General features: G+C 45.0%; 1 protein-coding gene across 2 annotated transcripts; it reads right to left on the reverse strand.

Annotated features, from left to right (window-relative positions):
• Positions 1–4,818: 4,818 nt before the first annotated feature.
• On the reverse strand, positions 4,819–22,661 carry LOC140208284 (uncharacterized). Of its 2 annotated transcripts, none has more exons than XM_072276866.1 (3): positions 22,541–22,661; positions 16,310–16,473; positions 4,819–8,428 (listed from the first exon to the last, which is right to left on the reverse strand). In XM_072276866.1, exon 3 carries the CDS (start codon positions 8,032–8,034, stop codon positions 6,745–6,747), a length of 1,290 nt encoding a protein of 429 aa, XP_072132967.1. In that variant the 5' UTR covers positions 8,035–8,428; positions 16,310–16,473; positions 22,541–22,661; the 3' UTR covers positions 4,819–6,744. The 2 variants fall into 2 exon arrangements, with proteins under 2 accessions (XP_072132967.1, XP_072132966.1); XM_072276865.1 differs by having other exon boundaries at positions 16,310–16,477.
• Between the last annotated feature and the right edge of the window lie 1,088 nt (positions 22,662–23,749).

A 23,749-nucleotide genomic window follows, 5' to 3' on the forward strand; every position in this document is an offset into this window, starting at 1 on the left:
TTCATAATCAACCTCCACCCATCCCACTCATGGACTGTTTGTCCCACTCCCATCTGGGTAGACTACGCAGCATCCTCACCAGGACGGCCAGCCTCTGGGTCAGCTACTTTTCCCAAGCAGTAAGGCTGATAAATATCTCTACCCAACTTACCCACCCATTCCACACCACCAAACACCTCTACTTTATCATTTCCTGTCTGTCATCTTATGTGCAGACATACTTTTATTTATTATTTTATCATTTATTATTATATTGTAATTTGTCCTCTACTGTGCCTATTTTCTTGTTTATTATTTATTGTAGTGCCCTGCACTGTTTTGTGCACCTCATGCAGTCCTGTGTAGGTCTGTAGTCAAGTGTAGTTTTTGTGTTATTTTACGTAGTCTAGTGTAGCTTTGTGTTGTGTCACTTAGCCTAGTGTAGTTTTGTGTTGTTTCATGTAGCACCATGGTCCTGGAGGTATGTTGTTTTTACTGTGCACTGTAACAGCAGTTTATGATCGAAATCACAATAAAAAGTGACTTGACTTGACTATACCGAGCGTCACTTTATGGACATACAATCAATCCGTGCACAGTTTACAAGCTGTGGATATATGTTTTTACTATTGTGTTTTTGTGCTGCATTGGAGCCGGAGTAATAACTATTTTGATCTCAGTTACACTTGTCTGCTGGAAATGGAATTAAACAACCTTGAATAAACATTTCAGCAGACTGCAGCGTCACATTTCTGTCTCTCAGTGTTACTGCGGCAGAGCGCCACCTGGTGACAATGGAGTCCACAAATCAGGGGCTCCTGTTATTGTGGCAAATCACCACCACGTGGCAGTGTTGTCCACAAAAGGGAGAGGTTTGCAGTGATATGGAGGGGTGTAGGGGGCCGGAAGCCAACTCTGCAAGTGGATGAAGTGCCAGACCTGCCCCAAACCACCCTCCCCACCACCAGTCAGGGTCCCAAACAGTCCTTCCACATGAGGCAACTTTTCAACATCGTGCCTGTTGGGGTCATCTCCTGTTTCCAGTTTTCCAGGTGTGGCCTCCTCGACATTAGTGAGACCCGATGTAGTCTCTGCATTCTGCACTCTGTCCCGATGAGATTCTGCAGATATTGGAGATGCAGAGTAACAAACACAAAATGTTGGAGGAAGTCAGGAGGTCAGGTAGCTTCTATAGTGGTGGATAAATCAAAACAGAGATTTCCTGCAGAGACCCTTCATCAGGACTGGAAGTGGGGAGAAGCTGGAACAAGATGGTGCGGGGAGTGGAAAGAGTCCAAGCTGGTAGATGGTAGGTGAAGCCAGGTAAGAGTGAAAGTGAGTGGGTGGGGGAGGTGGGAGATGAAGTGAGACACTGTGAGGTGGAAGCTGGAAAATGCAAAGGGCTGAAAAGAAGGAATCTGATAGGATAGGAGAGCGGACCATGGGGAAAAGAGGAACCAGAGGGAGACGATCCACAGTGGAGAAGAGAGAAGTGGGGAGACAGAATGGAGGAGACGGGTGTGTGTGTTGATGAAAGGAAAAGGAAGAGGTAGAAGTTAAAGATGTCGATGTTCATGCCGTCGGGTTGTAAACTACCCGGATGTAATATGAGGTGTTGCTCATTTAACCTGAGAGTGGACTCATCGAGTTAGTTAAACAATAAACCGTAAGGGAGAGTGGATTAATAATCTTCCCCTGACATCCCTATTAAATCATTCCTCTCTCACCTTGAACTGGTGCCGTCTGGTTGTTAATTCCACAAAAGTGGGGAAAAGGACTGCGCACGTTCCCCAGTTCTGTACACTCAGGGTTTGGGACACCTGCATCATGTCAGCCTCAATCTCCTGCACTTCAAGGTGTGAAGTCCCAACCTGCCCAGCCTCTCTCCAGAACTCAGTCCCTCGAGTACCGGCACCATTCTCGTAAATCTCTCCTGCACTCATTCCAGATTGACGTCCTCTCTCCTACAGCAGAACGACCAAAACTGAATACAATAGTCCAGGCGCGGATACCCTAACCCTAATGCAACCTCACTAGCCTCTTCTTCAGACTATGAGCTATGAGATATGAGACAGAGGCTGCTCAGCCAATCAAGTCTGCTCCACCATTCCTTCATATCCAATTCATTATCCCTCTCAACACTATTCTCCTGCCTTCTCCCCTTAATCTGTGAACATCCATTTAAAATACACTCACTGACTTGGCCTCTACTCCATCCGTGGCAATGAATTCCAAAGATTAACCACTCCCTGACTCAAGAAATTCCTTCTCAGCTCTGCTCTCAGTGGATGCTCTATACATTGAGGCCGTGGCCTCTGGTCCCAGACCCACACAGCGTAGGGTGCATCTTCTTCATAGCCACTCTGTCCAGGCCTTTCAATATTTGATAGGTTTCAATGAGATCCCCTCTCTTTCTTCTAGACCAGTGAGTACAGGGTCAAATCCCCTCTCTTTCTTCTAGACCAGTGAGTACAGGGTCAACGCTCCTCATACGTTAACCCTTTCATTCCTAGACTCATTCTCATGAACCTTCTCCGGACGCGCTCCAATACGAGCACATCTTTTTCTCAGACAGGAGGTCGGAAACTGGTCACAATACACCAAGAGCGAACTGACCAATGTGTTATAAAGCTACAGTGTCACATCCTTGCTCCTATATGCTAACGTTACAGTTGTCATCCTTAACTCAATCTGCAAGCAAACCTTCAGGGGCTCCTGCTCACGGACTCCCAAGTACCTATTTCTGATTTTTGTATTTTCTCCCATTTATTTTTTTTCTCTCCGTCTTTATCCTTTCTACCAATTGTACATGACCGGACATTTGCATACACTGTATTTCATCTGCTACTTCGTTGTCTGTTCTCCAACCCTATCAAAGTCCTTCTGCAGACTCCGGCTTTCCTCCAAATTACCTGTCCTGTACCTATCTTTGTATCAACTGCAAAGTTCATCACCCAGGTATCAATTCTGTCATCCATATCATTCAGATTTAATATGAAAACATGTGGTCTCAATACTGACCCCTATGGAACACCATTAGTTAGCGACAGCAAAACAGAATTCTCCACATTATTCTGACTCTTTCTCCCTTGTCAGTCAGCCGATCCAATCTTCGACCCATACAAGTATCTTTCCTGTAATTCCATGAGCTGTGATCTTGTTCAGCAGCCTCACATGCAGCCCCTTAGAAACATGGAAAACCTACAACACAATACAGGCCCTTCAGCCCACAAAGCTCAGCCGAACATGTTCTTACCCTAGAACTACCTAGGCTTACCTATCGTCCTCCAGTTTTCTAAGCTCCATGTACCTATCCAGGAGACTCTTAAAAGACCCTATCATTTCCACCTCAACCACAACCGCTGGCAGCCCATTCCACGCACCCACTACTCACTGCGTAAAAAACTTAACCCTGATATCTCCTCCGTACCTACTCCCAAGCACCTTATAACTGTGCCCTCTCATATTAGCCATTTCAGCCCTGGGAAAAAGCCTCTGACCATCCACATGATCAATGCCTCTCGCCATCTTATACAGCTCTATCAGGTCACCTCTTATTGTCCATCACTCCAAGGAGAAGAGGCTGAATTCACTCAACCTATTCTCATAAGGTATGCTCCCCAATCCAGGCAACATCCTTGTATATCCTCCCTGCACCCAATATACCTCATACAATGTATTTTGTCTGCTACTTCATTGCCTGTTATCCAAACCTATCGAAGTCCTTCTGCAGACTCTCGCTTCGCTCTAAACTACCTGTCCCGTACCTATCTTTGTATCAGCTGCAAAGTTCATCACCCAGGTATCAATTCCGTCATCCGTATCGTTCATATTTAACATGAAATGATGCTATCTCAATACTGACCCCTACGGAACACCATTAGTTACTGACAGCAAAACAGAATTGCCCACATTATTCTGACTCTTTCTCCCGTCAGTCAGCCAATCTTCGATCCAGACAAGTATGTTTCCTGTAATTCCATGAGCTGTGATCTTGTTAAGCAGCCTCACATTTATTCCACATCTGACTTTAGCTTCTCCTTCTCTAATGTCAGGGTGAATTTGATCATATTTAGATCACTTGCCCCTAAGGGTTCTTTGAATGTAAGTGACCTAATTAATTCTGGCTCATTACGACACCCAATCCAGAATAGCTGATCCCCAAGAGGGCTCAACCACGAGCTGCTCTAAAAAAGCATTCTGTAGGCATTCTAGGAATGCCTCCAGTTGAGAACAATACACTAATTTTCCTTTTCACCTGCATGACAATCCTGCATGACTATTGTAAGATTGCCCTTTTGGCAAGCATTTTTAATCTCCCATTGTACTTTGTGGACCACATACTTACGACTGTTTGGGGGTTTCTATACAATTCCCAACAGGGATTTCTTTTACATTTGCTGTTCCTTAATTCTACCCACAGATTCTACACCTTCCAACCCTATGCAACCTCTTTCTAATGATTTTATTTAAAATTTTACCAACAGAGCCACACAACCCCACTAACAGCTTGTTCTTGGCTTGTTCTTTCAAGAAACATATAAGTATCTGGGAAACAAGAGGACCTGCAGATGCTAGAGATCTAGAGAAATACACACAAAGCGCTGGAGGAGCTCAGCATGTCAGGCAGCATCTATGGATGGGATTCAACATTTCCGGCCAAAACCCTTCATTGGGACTCTTGATACCCATGTATCTGGAATATCAACAAGCAAAGACAGTAAAAAGTAGTGCGAAACAGGGAAAACATTTGACAAAATATAGTTCAAGGCTTAAAAACCTGCCAATCAGAGCTCAATAGTTAACAAATACAACAACAGCAATAAACAATTTCATCAATACCGACATTGACTTTATTTTAATGAAAATATCTTGATTCAATTTCAATCAGCAAAATTTCCAAAGGTAAATAAAAACTGAAGTGATAACTTTAGAAAAGACTATTTACACTCAAACCCACTTAGATTAACACTACCTTGGACAGAAGGAGGAAGAGAAATAACATACATGAAAAACAAAAATCACACAACAGTCAGATAAAACTTGAAAGTATATTTTTTCATCAAAACTGAACAGGATTCAGCACTCCCTGTGTGTGTATGCAATCATGATAAGGAATACAGCCCAGAAACTCAAATGAGAGGCTAACTCAGAAAAAATGAATCATAACTGTGGAAGAAAACATTAACCAGTGGAATGAGTATGACCCTCCATGGGAGACATCCCAACGATCTGAGCAGACGAGATGTTGACAAGGAAGCATCGAGCACCTGACTGAGAGTTGGAGACCTCTTCCCAGAAACAGAGGGGTTCCTTGCAGAAATGCAGGACAAGGTGGTTAACAAAAGGAAAAACAAAATTGAAAATACATGAAATACAAACAACGCAGTAAGTGCAGAAAATGCAAGAGAAACCAGACACGATCCAACACATTCCAGGATCCTGCAGCAGTTTAACTCAATCTGATTACTTACAAAGGTACAATCAAGTGGCAAATATCATTCACCAAAATCTTGCTTTAAAATACAAACTCATGAATGACCACAACTTCATTGAAGCACCATAAATTCAAGCCTGATTCAGTTACAGAGTCAAAATCTTACAAATTATATGATAATCAATACATTACTACTAATAGCACAAATGATAACCATCCAGATATAATATTACAGGATAAACAAGCAGGAACAACTCCCTCAATAGATATAACCATTCCCCGCACACACATGTTCCTCGACCAGTGGAGCACCTCACCACAGGCATTGTTTGTGTCATCAGTCAGACAACCGAATTATTTTCTCTGTCAATCGGCTTCGAAATATTGCTACTCTGTCATTCGTTGCCATACCCCACTGCTGATTCCCTTCTCCTCACCATGCGTTCTTACCCCGACCATCATCCAGAGCCCCAAGCTCTGCCCTGCGTGGACCCGCCTCTGGTTTCTGACCCTGCTCCGTTGAACAACTAACTGATGGCTTCCCTTTCTGCTTTCAGTCTTTAGAGGACAGTGGACAACTCTTTAGAAGCAGGGAAAATGACCCATAATGTGGAAATGAGTCGTGAATAAGGATGTTAACTCCCAATGTCATTCTTCTTCAGCCCAGAGATTAGAGGGGCGAAGAACATCTCAAACAGAACTGCAGTCAGCTCAACTTCTTCAGTCTGCAGGAAATTCAAGGGAAACCTCTTCACCCACAGAGTGGTGACTTTTGGAACCCATCACCACAGGGAGAGTGAGAGATGAACAATAGGGGAGGATTTAAAAGGACTGTCATGGAACAGAATCACTGGCAGGGTCCAGCCAGCCTGAGTTGACGCTCTACTGTACACTAGGTATGTTATAAATTCACTAAGTACCGGAGACAGAGTTTAAAATAGAACTGATTTATTTGTCTCAGATCCAGAATATTAAACTCCAGTCCCATTAAAGGTGAACGTGCAGCAGAAGAAACTCCTCCCATGCCCAGTGACCAGGGTGCAGAACTGGGTGTGGTGAGCAGCAGCAATAATTGCAGAGTTCAGCACCGACAGTCACTCTCGAAATTGCATTCAGCAACAGTGATGGACAAATATCCAGCATGCAGCTCATTGAAACTTTCTCCTCAGGTGAACCCGGTAATGTGTCACAAGGTTAGAATATTGAGAGAATCCTTCCCCACATTTACAGCAGGTGAACAGCCTCTCCCCAGGGTGAACTCAATGATGCACATTTGGTGGAAATGGCTGAGAGAAACTCTTCCCAAAGTCTGAGCAGGTGAACAGCCTCTACCCAGTGTGAACTTGCTGGTGTCTCAGTAGATGAGATGACTGAGCAAATCCCTTCCCACACACTGAGCAGGTGAACGGCCTCTCCCCAGTGTGAACTTGCTGATGCCTCAGCAGATGAGATGACTGATTGAATCCCTTCCCACACACTGAGCAGGTGAATGACCTCTCCCCGGTGTGAACTGACTGGTGTCTCCGTAGGTGAAATAATAAAGTGAATCCTTTCCCACAGTCTGGGCAGGTGAACGGCTTCTCCCCAGTGTGAAATTGGTGGTGTCTATGAAGGTCGGCTGATCGAGCGAATCCCTTCCCACAGACTGAGCAAGTGAATGGTCTCTCTCCAGTGTGAACTCGCTGGTGTGCTATTAGGGTGGATGATCGAGTGAATCCCTTCCCACAGTCTGAGCAGGTGAACGGCCACTCCCCAGTGTGAACTCGCTGATGTGCCCGTAGCTGGGATGACTGAATGAATCCCTTCCCACATTCTGAGCAGGTGAATGGCTTCTCCCCAGTGTGAACTGACTGGTGCCTCCGTAGGTGAGATAATAAAGTGAATCCTTTCCCACAGTCTGGGCAGGTGAACGGCTTCTCCCCAGTGTGAAATTGGTGGTGTCTATGAAGGTCAGCTGATCGAGTGAATCCATTCCCACAGACTGAGCAGGTAAACGGTCTCTCCTCAGTGTGAAATTGCTGGTGTATCAGTAGGCTGGATGATTGAGTGAATCCCTTCCCACAGTCTGAGCAGGTGAACGGCCTCTCTCCAGTGTGAAGTCGCTGATGTATCTTCAGTTTAGATGATTTAATAAATCCCTTCCCACAGTCCGAGCAGGTGAACGGCCGCTCCCCGTTGTGAACTCGCTGATGTGCCAGTAGTTGGGATGACTGAATGAATCCCTTCCCACATTCTGAGCAGGTGAACGACCTCTCCCCAGTATGAACTGACTGGTGTCTCCGTAGTTGAGATAATAAAGTGAATCCTTTCCCACAGTCTGGGCAGGTGAACGGCTTCTCCCCAGTGTGAACTTGGTGGTGTCTATCAAGGTCAGCTGATCGAGTGAATCCCTTCCCACAGACTGAGCAGATGAACGGTCTCTCCCCAGTGTGAAATTGCTGGTGTATCAGTAGACTGGATGATTGAGTGAATCCCTTCCCACAGTCTGAGCAGGTGAACGGCCTCTCTCCAGTGTGAACTCGCTGATGTATCTTCAGTTTAGATGATTTAATGAATCCCTTCCCACAGACTGAGCAGGTGAACGGCCGCTCCCCGGTGTGAACTCGCTGGTGAGCCATTACATCAGATGACTTAGTGAATCCCCCTGCACAAATTCAGCAGACAAACAGCCTCTGCCCAGGGTGAACTGACTGGCGTGTCCACAGGTCGGAAGACCGATTGAATCCCTTCTTACACACAGAACAGGTGAATGGCCTTGTCCAGTGTGAAATTGCTGATGTACCTTCAGCTGAGATGACTCAGTGAATCTATCCCTGTAGTCTGAGCAGGTGAATGGCCTCTCCCCTGTGTAAAATGATGGGCATGGCAGTCGGTCAACCCCTCCCCACAGTCTGAGCCGGAAGGATGATCGAGTGAATCCCTTGCTCCACTTCATAAATATCTGGACAGAGTCAACAAAGCTGGTGCATTGTGGTCGAGATTCCTGTAGATAAATTCCTTGTCATTTCTAACCTGTAAAAAGAGTTACAAAATCCATAAATGGGTGTAGGACAACATTTAAGATGAGATCACTTGAGTTGTCAAGGTGTGATCTGGTATCACACTGCTACAGTGAGGTTCAGCCCAAGTTGGAGACAGAAATCATCTTCTAACTGGGCACAGTGCTGGTATCTGGAGTGACCATCAAATTCTCAGATGCTCTTCCTTTTTTTATAAGAATGGGGCATTTCTGCCATCTCCAATCTGTGACCTGGCTCAGTGTGACTTTCTCCATTGGTATTATTCCCGGTTCTCACTGAGCTGCATGGTTTCCTGGCCCCAGAGTAACTGAAACACTCTCACACAAATAGCCAGCAGTGCATTCCACACACCCACCACTCTGTGTAAAAAACCTACCCCTGACATCCCCTTGGTATCTATTTGCAAGCACCTTTAAATTATGCCCCCTCATGTTAGCTATTTCAGCCCCGGGAAAGAAACCTCTGGCTCTCCACACGATCAATGCCCCTCATCATCTTATACATCTAAAAAAGGCTCTAAACATAAACAAGAAATTATACATTGCTTTGAGGATTTGTAAGAAGTATACAAAAATATGAGGGTATAGACAGGGTAAATACAAGCAGCTTTTTCCACTGTGGTTGGTTGGGATGACAACCAGAGGTCATGGGTAAGGGGGGAAGGTGAAAATTAAACAGAAACATTTGGAAAAGCTCTTTACTGAAATGGTCGTGACAGTGTGGAATGAGATGTCAGCACAAGTGGTGAATATGAGCTCAGTTTCACCATTTAAAAGAAGTCTGGATGGGAGCCTGGATGGTAGGGGTATGTAGGGCGATGGTCCCAGTGCAGGTAGTTGCAGTAGACAGCATAAATGTTTTTTCGGCATTGACCAGATGGGCCAAATAGCCTGTTTCTGTACTGAACCTCTCCTTGTTTGTATGACAGAGAAGCTGGACAAACTTGTTTGGCAGGGAAAACTGGTAGGTGTGACACCGGAACAGCAATGTTTGGAGTTTCCGGGAGCAATTCAGGAGCTGAGTGATCGATACATTCCAAAGAAGTGGAAGCATTGGAGACGCAGGAGGACACAACTGACACTTAAATGAAAAGCCAAAGCCAACATAAAAGTCAAAGAAAGGGCAAACAAAAGAGCAAAAACTTTTGGGAAGCTTTCAGAAACCAACAGAAGACGACTAAAAAAAAATCAAATGAGCTCAGGGCGTGGAATGATGATTAATGAGTCAGTCATTAATGAGTCTTGGTAGTACCCAACAGTCTGAGCCATTTAGAGGAACAAAATATCTGGGGCCTCAATATCTCCTAAAAGCCAAGATACCCTGTACCAGTTATCTTTCAACTTTTATTTTGACAGGCACATACAAACTAGACACCCTCAAAACTTCACTTCTGAAGGCCTCCCACTTACAAAGTGCACCTTTACCAGAAAACAGCCTGTCCCAAACCACACTGGTCAGATCCTTTCTGACACCTTCAGAATTGACCTTCCTCCAATTTAGAATCTCAACCCATGATCCAGATCTCTCTTTTTCCATCTATATTTTGAATTTCATGGCATCATGATCACTAATTTCTGTCACCAACCCTAATCATTTCCTAACAGCTTATTTCACACTTCTACGTCGGGAATTCTATGAACTGATTAAGGGTACATTTGACAAACTCTACCCAATCTGGTCCTTTTACAGTATGGGAGTCCCAGTCAATATGTGGAAAGTTAAAATCACTTACTGAATCAACCTTTGTTTCTTGGCATGGTCTGCAATCTCTCTACAAATTTGTTCCTCTAAATCCCTCAGACTGTTGGGTGCAACCAAGTCCTAAAAATGGCTACAATATCATAATTCCCTGTCCTGAGCTCATCTGGCTTTCCTACGATGCTTCTTGCATTGTGATATACACAGCTCAGCACATTCATCGCACCATGCTCAACCATTTGATTGCTGACTCTATCTGAGGTCTAAACAAGATCTGACTGGTGTCAAGAAAACAAACTCTCCCTCATTGTCACAAAAACAAAGGAGCTGATAGTGGACGACAGGAGGAATGGAGACAGGCTAACCCCTATTGACATCAATGGATCTGGGGTTGAGAGGGTGAACTGCTTTAAGTTCATCGGCATAAACATCACCGAGGATCTCACATGGTCTGTGCGCACCGGCTGTGTTGCGAAAAGAGCACAACAGCACCTCTTTCAACTCAGATGGTTGAAGATCTGGGATGGGGCCACAAATCCTAAGAACTTTTCACAGGAACACAATTGAGAGCATCCTGACTGGCTGCATCACTGCCTGGTATGGGAACTGTACTTCCATTAATCGCAGGAACCTGCAGAGAGTGGTGCGGACAGCCCAGCACATCTGTAGATGTGAACTTCCCACTATTCAGGATATTTACAGAGACAGGTGTGTAAAAAGGGCCCAAAGGATATTGAGGACCCAATTCACCACAACCACAAACTGTTCCTGCTGCTCCCATCCAGGAAACGGTACCACAGCAAAAGGACCAACAGGCTCCGGGACATCATCTTCCACCAGGCCGTCAGACTGATTAATTCATGCTGATACAATTGAATTTCTATGTTATATTGACTGTCCTCTGTACAAACTATTTATTCTAAATTACTGTAAATTCCACATTGCACATTTAGATGGGGACATAATGTAAATATTTCTACTCCTCATGTATATGAAGGATGTATGTAATAAAGTCAATTCACCCTCTCCACTATCTGTTCTGTCATTCTGGCTCCCATTCTCCCAACAACTTATTTTAACCACATCACCCTCTCCCCACACTAGCACTAGCGAGCCTCACCACTGGGATATTAGTCCCCTCTTGTTCTGTTCCCCTCACTAACGAATCCCCTCTCACCCCTTTGACTTTCCTCTGCCAGGTAATCCCCCCAACAGTTTCTAAAGTGGATCCACCTGTTGTTGTGTGGGATGGCCACAAGAGTACTCTGCGATGGTGATTTAACCTCATTCCCCTTCCCGACTCTCACCCAGTTTCCCGTGTCCCGCACCTTGGGTGTAACTCACCTTTCTTCATGTCATATCTATCACCCCCTACAACTCCCAGCTGATCCAGAATTCATCCATTTCAAGTTCCCACTCTGTAAAGTGCAGGGTTACAAGCTGCAGCTGGATGCACATCTTGTAGGTGAGGGCATCAAGGACACTGGAGGTCTCCCCACCTTCCCACCAATGTCCCCTCTAATTTGTAATGACCAGTGTGCACATAAATCCTGTATTGTGCATTCTTTTATCCAGTGACAACATGTGCACAGTGAATTTTATATAGAGAGGTATTTATTTTAACAGCTAGCAAAGCACTGTCGATAAGAACTTTGATCTCCTCTGGGTTCGATGGAGTTCATCTGCACTCTCACACAACCAATATAGCAGGCCTGTAATGGATAACGAAGGATTTTCCCACCACAGCTTTTGCATATTGTCCATATGTGGTGTGCTTGCTGAATTATGCTTTAAAAAGTCAGATTTCCAAATACCACTCCACTTCGTCACACCTGTAAATTCTCCAGTAACTCTTGCATCACCACAATAGACACAGGTAACACCAGTTTCCATATTCAACATAAATATTTTCCTGAACCCTCCTGAGGAATTGAGCATATATGAAAAAAAATATTTTGAACCTATGTAACCTCTATCTAAAAGAATAATTGGGACCAAACAGGGATTTTTGAACTGAAGTAAACTCTGCCTTCAGTGGTTAGCTAAGACAAGCTTAATAACAGTTCTCTGCGGCTTGCAGAGAGACACACAGACAGCTGATAACATTATACATTGTACCCTCGCTTCAGAAAAGGAAGAATCGATAAATTGTACATCGTACTCTCGTTTGTCTGGGGGAAAGGAGGACTCACTGATACAGACAGGACTGAACATCTGACTGTAATTAAGTCACAGCCTTGCAAAGAGAATAACTGATAAGGACTGGACAGTACATCCATCTGTAAATAAAACTTTGATTTCGCGAACTCTCTTATCTAACTAATTAAATTTTGCACCAACAGACTTGTTGGGTGTACCAATTCAAATAACATCTTGCAAGAGTAATGTATGGGGCTTACTATGTGTAAATATACAGCTGTAACCTGACTAAGTCAGTCCACTTGTCAGATGGTGGCAGTGCTTACGTGCCTTCCCTTTGACAACTGGGTCTCAATCTCCCGCAGGAAAATGCACAATAAACTGTGGTGACGATAAGAAGCCGGTCTCCCGTGTTTTATTCAGATTCAAAGTTAACATTTGGCGTCACAAAAAGGATCCCAATATAGGGAGTACCAAGCAGACGGGCTGAGTAAGCGGCTGGACCACTCTGGGGACTGCGGAGACCGACCAGGCGCCCAATAGGTATTTTACCTTTTGTCTCTCTCTGTTCGTTCCTTTGGAGGAACAGTCCCTCGCCCGAGGCTGATCGCATACGTTGACGGGATCGGGAAAGAATCTGTCAGGAGGCTCGTATAAGGAAGGCAAAGTTTTACTTAGTGGGCAGGAGGTATTACCTGGTAAACTTTACTCAGTGGACAGGAGGTAGACTTGCCCGGTAAATTTATCAATTGAGCAGGAGATGCCAGCCGGGTAAAGTAATGAATTGGGCAGGATGTGCCGGCCGGGTAAGTTTATCTGATTGTTACTTGAGCAGGAGGCGTTGTGCCGGGTAAATTACTCAGAGAACACGGGTCAACTGCAGTCGATTGATACGCTTGGAACAGGAGCAGACCCACACAATGTGTGTGAGAGGTTTCCAGACAAGGAAAAAGATTTGCGAATGTTGACTGCAGTGCTCAGTAAGCAGTTGGGGGACAAAATGTGGCCACTGGGATCGTCTGCAGTACACATTTACCTCATGAGAACAAGCAGTAAATTAGATATGGCACAACAACTGTGGAAAGAAGTGGAAATTGTTGAAAAGGGAATGGAAGGAAAAGGCAGATGTAAAGTGGAACAGTATATTATTAGCAAGTTGGAGGAATAATGCATGTGACAAAGGAATAGAGTTATGTACTGCAGAAGAAACACCAAAGGTTGGGAGACACTAAAAGTGGAGCGTGAGTGGGAGGATGGGAGCTGAAAACAAGAGCAGGAAAACAGCGTAAGCAAACCAAGGCCTAGATAGGAGATAAGGGCAGGAACGTCAGTCTGAAGTTCAGGGGATGCCTCTGAGGAGGAGCACAAACTGTGGTCCCGGACGACATGCCAGAAAGACCCCGACCTAGGTTTTTGGATCACCCCAGCGGGACAGGTTTGTGTTCCTACACAGTTCTTATCAATATTGGTCAATTATATACATAATTGTAGACACCTGGAAAAGGAGGGAATAGTTGGTAACCTGTACCCTGCACACCAGGTACGACTCCCGTACCAGGTGGACCTTTTTCGTGTCTACAAGTTGATTTTATTGAATTGCCTAGAGCACATTGCAATAGATACTGCTTAGTTATTATAGATGCATTTAGTAGCTGGACTGAAGCTATTCCAACTACCAATAATACTGCTTTGACTGCTGTGAAGGTATTATTATGGGAAATAATTCCTAGGTACGGCCTGCCAGAGATGCTGAGCTCTGACAATGACCCACACTTTGTGGTGAAACTTAACGAAAGGGTATGTAACGAACTAGCTATGAAGCGACAATTTCACTGTGTACACCACCCACAGGCCGCTGCCATAGTAGAAAGAGCCAATGGCACTCTGAAGAGTAAATTGGCCAAACTAACGGTGGAGACTGGACTCACTTGGTTGAAGGTTCTACCGTTAGCCCTGTTCCACATGAGGGTTACCCCACAGGGGAAAACAGGGTCATCACCAGCTGAAATCACTTATGGACGGCCCATGAGGACACCCTGGGGACCAAGACCTTGTGTACCATTGCTCCCAGAAAGTCTACCGGCAAAATTAGATGTGCATACTCTAGGGGAAGAGATGGGGAAATATATATGCCAACTAACCAAAATTTTCCAAGCATTACATTCACAGCTACGACAGGCTTAGAAGGAAGAGAACTACCCCGCAGAGAGGAGTGACTATCCCACCACAGAATCTGGGAATTTTGTCCTGATCAAGAACTGGGATTGAGAGAAACTTGGACGTCGGTACAGAGGACCATATCAGGTGTTACTGACCACTCCCACGGCTGTGAAACTGAAGGGGCAATCTCGGTGGATAAATCGAACAGACTACAAATGTGTTACTGAAGGAACTGAGTAGAAGGACTCTCTCGGACTAAAGGAAAATGTATTGGTTGATAGTGGTATTTGTGTTTATGTCTTTCAGAGGGCTTACTCCAGCATCTGGGGGCCCCCATGTTAACACCTTTCTGTCTCTCTATCACACCTATGCCATACAGGTAGAACTAGGTGTCTGCTGGGTTTGTGTCACAATTCCGCAGCATGGTAAAACTACGATTACAATGTCAGTAATCCCGCTCAACCAGAGTGAGGAACTCTCAGCCTGGCTTTTCTCAAGTAACACCCGGGGAAGTGAGATGAGGAACTGTGGTCCAGTCAAAGATGACCATGGCTGTCAGTGTTTTGAGGAATGGTATCTCAGGCCCACACTAAATGGAAATTCCTATACTGGGAAACATGCATCCTGGCCATACTTGCAGGTGCTCAGCAGCGGAGAGGAATAACTGAGACTGAGCGATTTTGGATAATCACTTTTCTCTTCTATGGAGTAGCCAGGAATTCACGAGAGATGATCAATTTGGCTACAGCACTTGAGGAGCTGGCCACAATACTACAGGGGCCCTGACAGAAACACAGGCCCAAGTAACAGAAATATCTACTGAAATGATTGCAATCCGGCAAACCATCCTACAGAATCTTATGGCTTCAGATTTTATCCCAGTTGAGAAAGGGTGAACCTGTGCTATTATTGACACAGAATGCTGCACCTATATCCCTGATGAGTCTACTAACATTACACCCCTCTCCGAGCACACTGCCGAGGAGACTGCAGCATTAAGAAAGTTGGACAGGATTTACATGGGGTCACCAAAGGGTCAAAATGATGGTCTTCGAAGGCCTGTTCGGTGATATGTGGGGCATGATATTGCATTATGGCCTAATAGTTCTACATGTCATTGTTATAATTACTGTTGTACGCTGTTATTACCCACTGATATGTCAATGCTGTACTCGGTTGCTTTCTCTGTGAAAAATTACTGCTTTGTTGATCATGTAATGATCAAAAGGAGGGAATGATAAAGTATATAAAAGGGTTAACACGTTGTTAAACGATAGCAGCCTGTTTTTCTGAAAGAAACTGCTGATGATCAACAGATGTGCTGAGCCACGCTGAGCCATATTTCTTCTTGAGGGTAGCTAGCTGGGGTTTCAGGATGCTTATCTCCCTGTGCACTCATGCATAGAGATAGGACAGATTCAGTCTGTTCTGTGTGTGTAAGCCATTATGACTATTTTGTAATTTGTCTTTAGCAAATAACTTTGACTCCAGCCTGTCTTGTGTGGGGGGTATCTGGACGGATATATCTGTGGTGTAAGGGAAATTGTTAGTCAGTTAGTGGATTGGGCAGGAACAGTCATGGACTGTTCCTGTTTGAGCGAATAACTGAATAGCCCCGGGTGCTTGGAATAAAGAGTTTGTACTTATACGATCTCTGAGTGACTTTATCCGGATTCGACTTCCACAGAATGGGAGTGGTTTTAAAGGGCTGGGCTGCTGGAAGCACATTACCAGACCTGGAGTGATTGCAACTGGGTCTGACAGAGGCATAACTGGCTCTTCTGGGAACATTCAGTCTCACCTCAACTATTTCCTACCATCCTTTGTACAAGTATGCAACGTCTAAAAGACCAGTGTTTGAGTAAATGAGACTCACCAAACTTTCCCCTGACTGAATCACTGGATTCTCCGAGTCAGATGGGTCCTCTCCAGCTGATGCTCTCAACCCTCGGGCTGATTCTCTTGTTGCTGTTCCCTCATCTTCAGTCGTGGTTTGCTTCCAGTTGGGGTTTTTCTTCCAATAAATCTCTCACCGCAGGTCTAACTTTAACGTGAAAGATAATGAAGCACAATAACAATAAAAAGGAGAAAAAAACATTTCTGTTTAATGTTACTAAGAACAAAACTCACTAAAATTTAAACATTGAATGCAGATATAATGATCTCAGTGAACAATCTATTATTGTCCTTCACACGTCACAGAACGATGTGGGATAAGAAGGAGCCATCATTCAGTCATGGTAAGACATAAGACACAGGAACAGAATTAGGTGAGTCGATCCATCTGGTCTGCCTCACCACTCAACCATGGCAGATTTTTATTCCAACACCATGTTCCTGCCTTCCTCCTGTAACCCCAAAGTTACTTAGCAATCATGAATATATTAATCTCTGTCAAAAATATACCCGAATGGCAGCCTCGACCAAAATCTGTGGCAACAAATCCTACAGATCGGACATCTTTTGGCCAAAACATTTTTCTCATGTCAGTTTTAAAGGGAAGCATCTTTATTCTGAGACTGTGCTGTCACATCACAGACTCTCCGTCTAATGGAAACATCCTCTCCATGTCCACTGTATCCAGGCTTCTCAGCTTTCAAGAGGTTTACTTGACCATACATCCCTCCACCACCCCAACTGTCCCTCTGAACTACATCCAGCACAGGCCCAGAACCATGAAATTCTCCTCATACATAATGCCGATCATTCCTGAGATTATTCTTGTAAACCTTGTTTGCAACAACTGTACAAACACATTTCCAGGAATAATAGACAAATTGGTACCAGGATAATTTAGGGGGAAATGTTGTGCTTTCTTTACTGTTTTACTGTTACATACCTTGTGGGCATCTTGTGACTGTCTTATGACCATGAAGTAATGGAGTATCTTGTGAGCATGATGTAATTGCGTTGTGATGGTGGGGTCAAGTAATTTTCTTGCCAGTGTGAGGTCATGTGATGACCTGTTCCAACAGGTATACATGGGGAAACCCCTGTTGTTACGGAGTTAGTTCGTCAGTTTTGGTTCGTCAGTTAGTTTTGCTGCGTCATCATCTCATGACGTAGTTTTGTTTCAAAGCAAAGTTTTACTTTCTATTTTAAGGTAAAACCGTTGTTCTGGCAGTTTTGCCAATCGTTGCCAGGTTTTGTTTGTTTACCTTTGCAGTCTAGTGTCGGAGAGTGAAGACCTTTACCAAACTACAGGAACCTGAAGGATTGAGTAAAGGTTGTGTCATTTGGCGGTTTCATAAAAGATCGACCTTATTGAATCTTCGTTCAGAATTAGTGATCTGCATCTGAGATAACCCCTGCAAGCTTGGGAAAGGTTTGTGCAGTGTTCAGCATCCAGAAAAAGGTCAGTTCCTTTAATCCGTTTTATTTCCTTTGGACAGAATCAGCAGTAACGTCACATCTTTGAAGAAATCCGTTTCCAGAGAAGTCTCTCCTTATTGACTGCGTAAATCACTTGGACTTTCAAATTTACCACTTTAAGACCGTGTTTGAATTTACCTCTTTAAGAACTGTTCCAGAGTTTGGCTGTTTGTTAAACTGCCATTTAGCAGTTAACTTCCGGTTAAGTTAGTCGTTAGTTTACTTTTCACTATTGTTGAGCAGAGTTTAATAAATATTTAAGTTTGTTTATAAAACCTGACTCAATTCTATATTCATAGTTGCCGACCACATAACACTGCGATCACAAAACAAGCCATTTCCATTTCCAAGTTAAAACAGGTTTATTTCAGGAAATATAAACCAGTCCAGGGTGAACGTAATAAAAGGAAACTGGAATTACCAGAAACACTCAGCAGGTAAGGAATAGCTGTGGGGACAGGAACACACTTTACAATTCAGGTTAATAACGTTTCATCAGAATGACTTCAAACATTTTCAGTTTTTAGTGCCAATCTCCAGCAACTTGAGATTCTGTCTGATTTCCACCAAGTGACAGACAGGGGGGATTTCCAAACACAGTTTGAACACCAAACTCATGGGTCTATTTCTACTGCTGTAAACACGGAATAGCCCATTTACTCATAGCCTCTCCTCAGATTAGCAGTCATTGCTTCCAAAGGAACTCCAGAAATAAACATCTGATCCCAGACCAGAAATACTCACTCAACACCTCATAAACCCAAGCAGCTCGATCCCCGGGTTCATTTTACCTGGAGCAAAAACTGTGATACCCCAGGATCCAACCTCACACAGCTGAACCTGCCACTCACTGACCCTGAAAATCTCACACATCACCCCTGCAACTCAGACTGGGTAGTGCAATCTGGGATTTCCACACAACCAATGTCCAGCTGCTCGAAATTTCTGCTTCATTGCAGGACGACCATCCTGCCCCATCTGTAGAAGCACTAACCAAAGTCAAAACCGAAACAATGACAGTTCCATATGCCTGGAATGTGGATCACAGGATTATAGCCCAAGCACCAACTCTCCCAGTACTCTTTGCTGACAGGAAAATGCTGCAGTGTGTCAGCCAGTCACAGTTCAAAAACCAGCACCTCCACACCAATGCACAACACAACTGGTACCTGATGACCCTCTGGCATTCCAGCTAACAAAAACTGATTCTGGAAATAACTCAGCAAGGCCAAAGGTGCAAAAGAACACTTCACAATAACAACAAGGGTTAGAAGAAAAATTGCTGATATACAACATTGAGGAGGTGGGACACAGGGTGACCGAGGTTGACCCAGATGGTTGATGTATATCACTGAAGCGGGACAGTGGGGTGGGGTTAGGAGACTGGACAGAGGTTGAACAAGATGGGCAGGGATGAGCACATGGAACCAGGTGGGAGAAGGGATCAAAGACAATCATTGATGGTCCTCCAGCAATACACAGATACTGAATTAATAGTACATACTACTGTATAAAAGATCCTAAAATGACAAAGTTAGAACAAACAACAAGAAATTTGCCATATATACTTTGACCCTCACCAAATTTTTATCAACACACCACAGAAAGTTTCTCATCCAGACACTTCACACATTTCCATGGCAACTGCTCAGCCCGTGACTGTGATGAACTCCAGAGACCTTTGGATACAGATCAGCACATCACAGAAACCCTTCTGCCCCCTAGACTTCCCAGTCCCTCGGTAAAGCAGGCAGCGAAATGAAAGATCCCCACAACCTGGGACGTTCTTTCTCACCCACCCCAATCGGGGAGAAGTCAACAGCCTAAAGCTCGGGGACAAATGCGAGGAGCCTCAGGAAGCGAGGCGAGTTGGGGGAAGTTAACGCGACTCAGTGGCCAACATTAGATTTCCCCAACACAACGTAGAGGAAACGTAGAACATAGAATAGTACAGCACATTACAGGCCCTTCGGCCCACAATGTTGTGCCGACCCTCAAACCCTGCCTCCCATATAACCCCCCACCTTAAATTCCTCCATATACCTGTCTAGTACCCTCTTAAACTTCACTGGTGTATCTGCCTCCACCACTGACTCAGGCAGTGCATTCCACGCACCAACCACTCTCTGAGTAAAAAACCTTCATCTAATATCCCCCTTGAACTTCCCACCCGTTACCTTAAAGCCATGTCCTCTTGTATTGAGCAGTGGTGCCCTGGCTATCCACTCTACCTATTCCTCTTACTATCTTGTACACCTCTATCATGTCTCCTTTCATCCTCCTTCTTTCCAAAGAGTAAAGTCCTAGCTCCCTTAATATCCGATCATAATCCATACTCTCTAAACCAGGCAGCATCATGGTAAATCTCCTCTGTACCCTTTCCAATGCTTCCACATCCTTCCTATAGTGAGGTGACCAGAACCGGACACAATACTCCAAGTGTGGCCTAACCAGAGTTTTACAGAGCTGCATCATTACATTGCGATTCTTAAACTCTATCCCTTGACTTATGAAAGCTAACATCCCATAAGCTTTCTTAACTACCCTATCCATCTGTGAGGCAACTTTCAGGGATCTGTGGACATGTACCCCGAGACCCCTCTGCTCCTCCACACTACCAAGTATCCTGCCATTTACTTTGTACTCTGCCTTGCAGTTTGTCCTTCCAGAGTGTACCACCTCACACTTCTCCGGGTTGAACTCCATCTGCCACTTCTCAGCCCACTTCTGCATCCTATCAATGTCTCTCTGCAATCTTTGACAATCCTCTACACTATCTACAACACCATCAACCTTTGTGTTACCGGCAAACTTGCCAACCCACCCTTCTACCCCCACATCCATGTCATTAATAAAAATCATGAAAAGTAGAGATCCCTGAACAGATCCTTGTGGGACACCACTAGACACAATCCTCCAATCTGAATGTACTCCCTCCACCACGACCCTCTGCCTTCTGCAGGCAAGCCAATTCTGCATCCACCTGGCCAAACTTCCCTGCATCCCATGCCTTCTAACCTTCTGAATAAGCCTACCGTGTGGAACCTTGTCAAATGCCTTACTAAAATCCATGTAGATCACATCCACTGCACTACCCTCATCTATATGCCTTGACACCTCCTCAAAGAACTCTATCAGGCTTGTTAGACACGATCTGCACTTCACAAAGCCATGCTGACTGTCCCTGATCAGACCATGATTCTTGAAATGCCCAGAGATCCTATCTCTAAGAATCTTTTCCAACAGCTTTCCCACCACAGATTTAAGGCTCACTGGTCTATAATTACCCGGACTATCCCTACTACCTTTTTTGAACAATGGGACAACATCCGCCTCCCTTCAATCCACCGGTACCATTCCTGTGGACAACGAGGACATAAAGATCCTAGCCAGAGGCTCAGCATTCTCTTCCCTCACCTCGTGCAGCAGCCTGGGAAATATTCTGTCAGGCCCCAGGGACTTACCCATCCTAATGTATTCTAACAACTCCAACACTTCCTCTCCCTTAATATCAACATGCTCCAGAACATCAACCTCACTCATATTGTCCTCACCATCATCAAGTTCCCTCTCATTGGTGAATACCAAAGAGAAGTATTCATTGAGGACCTCACTCACTTCCACAGCCTCCAGGCACATCTTCCCACCTTTATCTCTAATCGGTCCTACCTTCACTCCTGACATCCTTTTGTTCTTCACATAATTGAAGAATGCCTTGGGGTTTTCCTTTACCCTACTCGCCAAGGCGTTCTCAGGCCCCCTTCTTGCTCTTCTCAGCCCCTTCTTAAGCTCCTTTCTTGCTTCCCAATATTCCTCAATAGACCCATCTGATCCTTGCTTCCCAAACCTCATGTATGCTGCCTTCTTCCACCTGACTAGATTTTCCACCTCACTTGTCACCCATGGTTCCTTCACCCTACCATTCTTTATCTTCCTCACCGGGTCAGATTTATTCCTAACATCCTGCAAGAGATCTCTAAACATCGACCACATGTCCATAGTACATTTCCCTGCAAAAACATCATCCCAATTCACACCCACAGGTGTGAGCTTTATAGCCTCATAACTTGCCCTTCCCCAATTAAAAATTTTCCTGTCCTCCCTGATTGTATTCTTTTCCATGAAAATGCTAAAGGCCAGGGAGCGGTGGTCACTGTCCCCTAGATGCTCACCCACTGGGAGATCTGTGACCTGACCCGGTTCATTACCTAGTACTAGATCTAGTATGGCATTCCCCTAGTCGGCCTGTCCACATACTGTGACAGGAATCCGTCCTGGACACACTTAACAAACTCTGCCCCATCTGAACCCTTGGAACTAATCAGGTGCCAATCAATATTGGGGAAGTTAAAGTCACCCATGATAACAACCCTGTTATTTTTGCACCTTTCCAGAATCTGCCCCTCAATCTGCTCCTCTGCATCTCTGCTGCTACCAGGGGTCCCGGAGAATCGCCACCCATCGGGGAGTGTGAGCACACACCACGTGATCTTGCGTCACAAAGCGGAGGGCGGGGCTAAATAGCCTCACGTGACCAGTTGGCGGGACTTCCATTTCAATTCTGCGGAAAGAGACAGCCTGCGCTCCTGGTTTGGGTCGTTCAATGCAGATTAAGTGAAGTCGACACGTTTCTGACGAGCCCAGATAACTGGGTACTAAATGAGTAATTGGCCCGCCGTTCGGGGCTGGCGGCCAACATCAGATCTCCCCGCTCGGGATCGGTCTCAATACTCACCGATGGGAAAGTGATATCTTCGGCCCGCAGACAGTGATCCCGACCCCCGGCTCCCCGACCAAGGAGGCGATCGTCCCTTCCCGATCCCGCAGACGGCTCGCTTCAGCACTGAGCGGAAAGGCAAACACCGTCCATCTGGCGACAGTGAGCATGCGCGAAGTGATTAAACGTCATCCGGGGGGCGGGGCCTCGGGAACAGACCCGCTGCTGCTGCCCGTCTGCGGTTAAATGGGCGGGGCGAACGGGATCACGTGACCGGTGGGTCCCCACAACCCAGGGAGAGACTCCAGCGACCCGCCCGTCACTCTGTGTTATGTACCGGCAGCGATAGACCACAAACTCAGTCTGTATTAGTATAAACTAATATCTGTATTAGTATAGAGACAATTAAACAAACTACTCTTCTAAACAGAAGTTAACAGTGTTATGCGTTTTGTGGCTGCAAAAATGTCAAGTTTAGGAACAGTTCTGAAAGTTTCACAATGGCAAGTTTCAGTTTTCCACGGAATGGGGAAACTTGTAAATCCACATTAAAATGCAACGAGGAAGTAATCACAAAGAATTTCGCAGGTTCTACACTGGGAAAACGAAATACAAATCACAGAAGATTTTCAGTTGTCGAACCGTATTCCAAAGTGTGTGTGTGTGTGTGTGTCTCTCTCTCTCTCTCTCTCTCTCTCTCTCTCCCCCCTCCCTCGTCCTCTCTTTCTCTGTCTCCTCTCTCCCTCTCTCTGAGACTGACAGCTCCAGCAGTCAGTGTACTGACGTCATACTCCCGCCTCCTGCAGCCTCTCTTAAAGTAACACCCACAGCAAAATGAAACCTCTGATCTCGTAACACTTGCCCCTCACATCTCCTCTCACTCTAAATGTATTAGACATTTCAACCCCCAGGAAAAATATGTCATCTGTCCGCTCTATCTATTCCTCTCGTAATCTTATAAATGTCCATCCAGTCTCACCCCAGCCTGCGCCGCTCTGGAGAAAACAACACAAGTTTGTCCAGCCTCTCGTTACAGCTCTCTTAACCACCCGATCAATCTGTGCAGTCTCTTTCAGGGAGCTGTGAACTTGGATCCAAATCCCTCTGCTCATCGACACTGTTCAGGGACTTTCATTCAACAGTGTACTGTCCCTCTACATTCAACAGTGTACTGTCCCTCTACATTCAACAGTGTACTGTCTCTTTACATTTAACAGTGTACTGTCT

The sequence above is a fragment of the Mobula birostris genome, chromosome 13 (assembly GCF_030028105.1).
Source record: "Mobula birostris isolate sMobBir1 chromosome 13, sMobBir1.hap1, whole genome shotgun sequence".
Classification (NCBI taxonomy): domain Eukaryota; kingdom Metazoa; phylum Chordata; class Chondrichthyes; order Myliobatiformes; family Myliobatidae; genus Mobula; species Mobula birostris.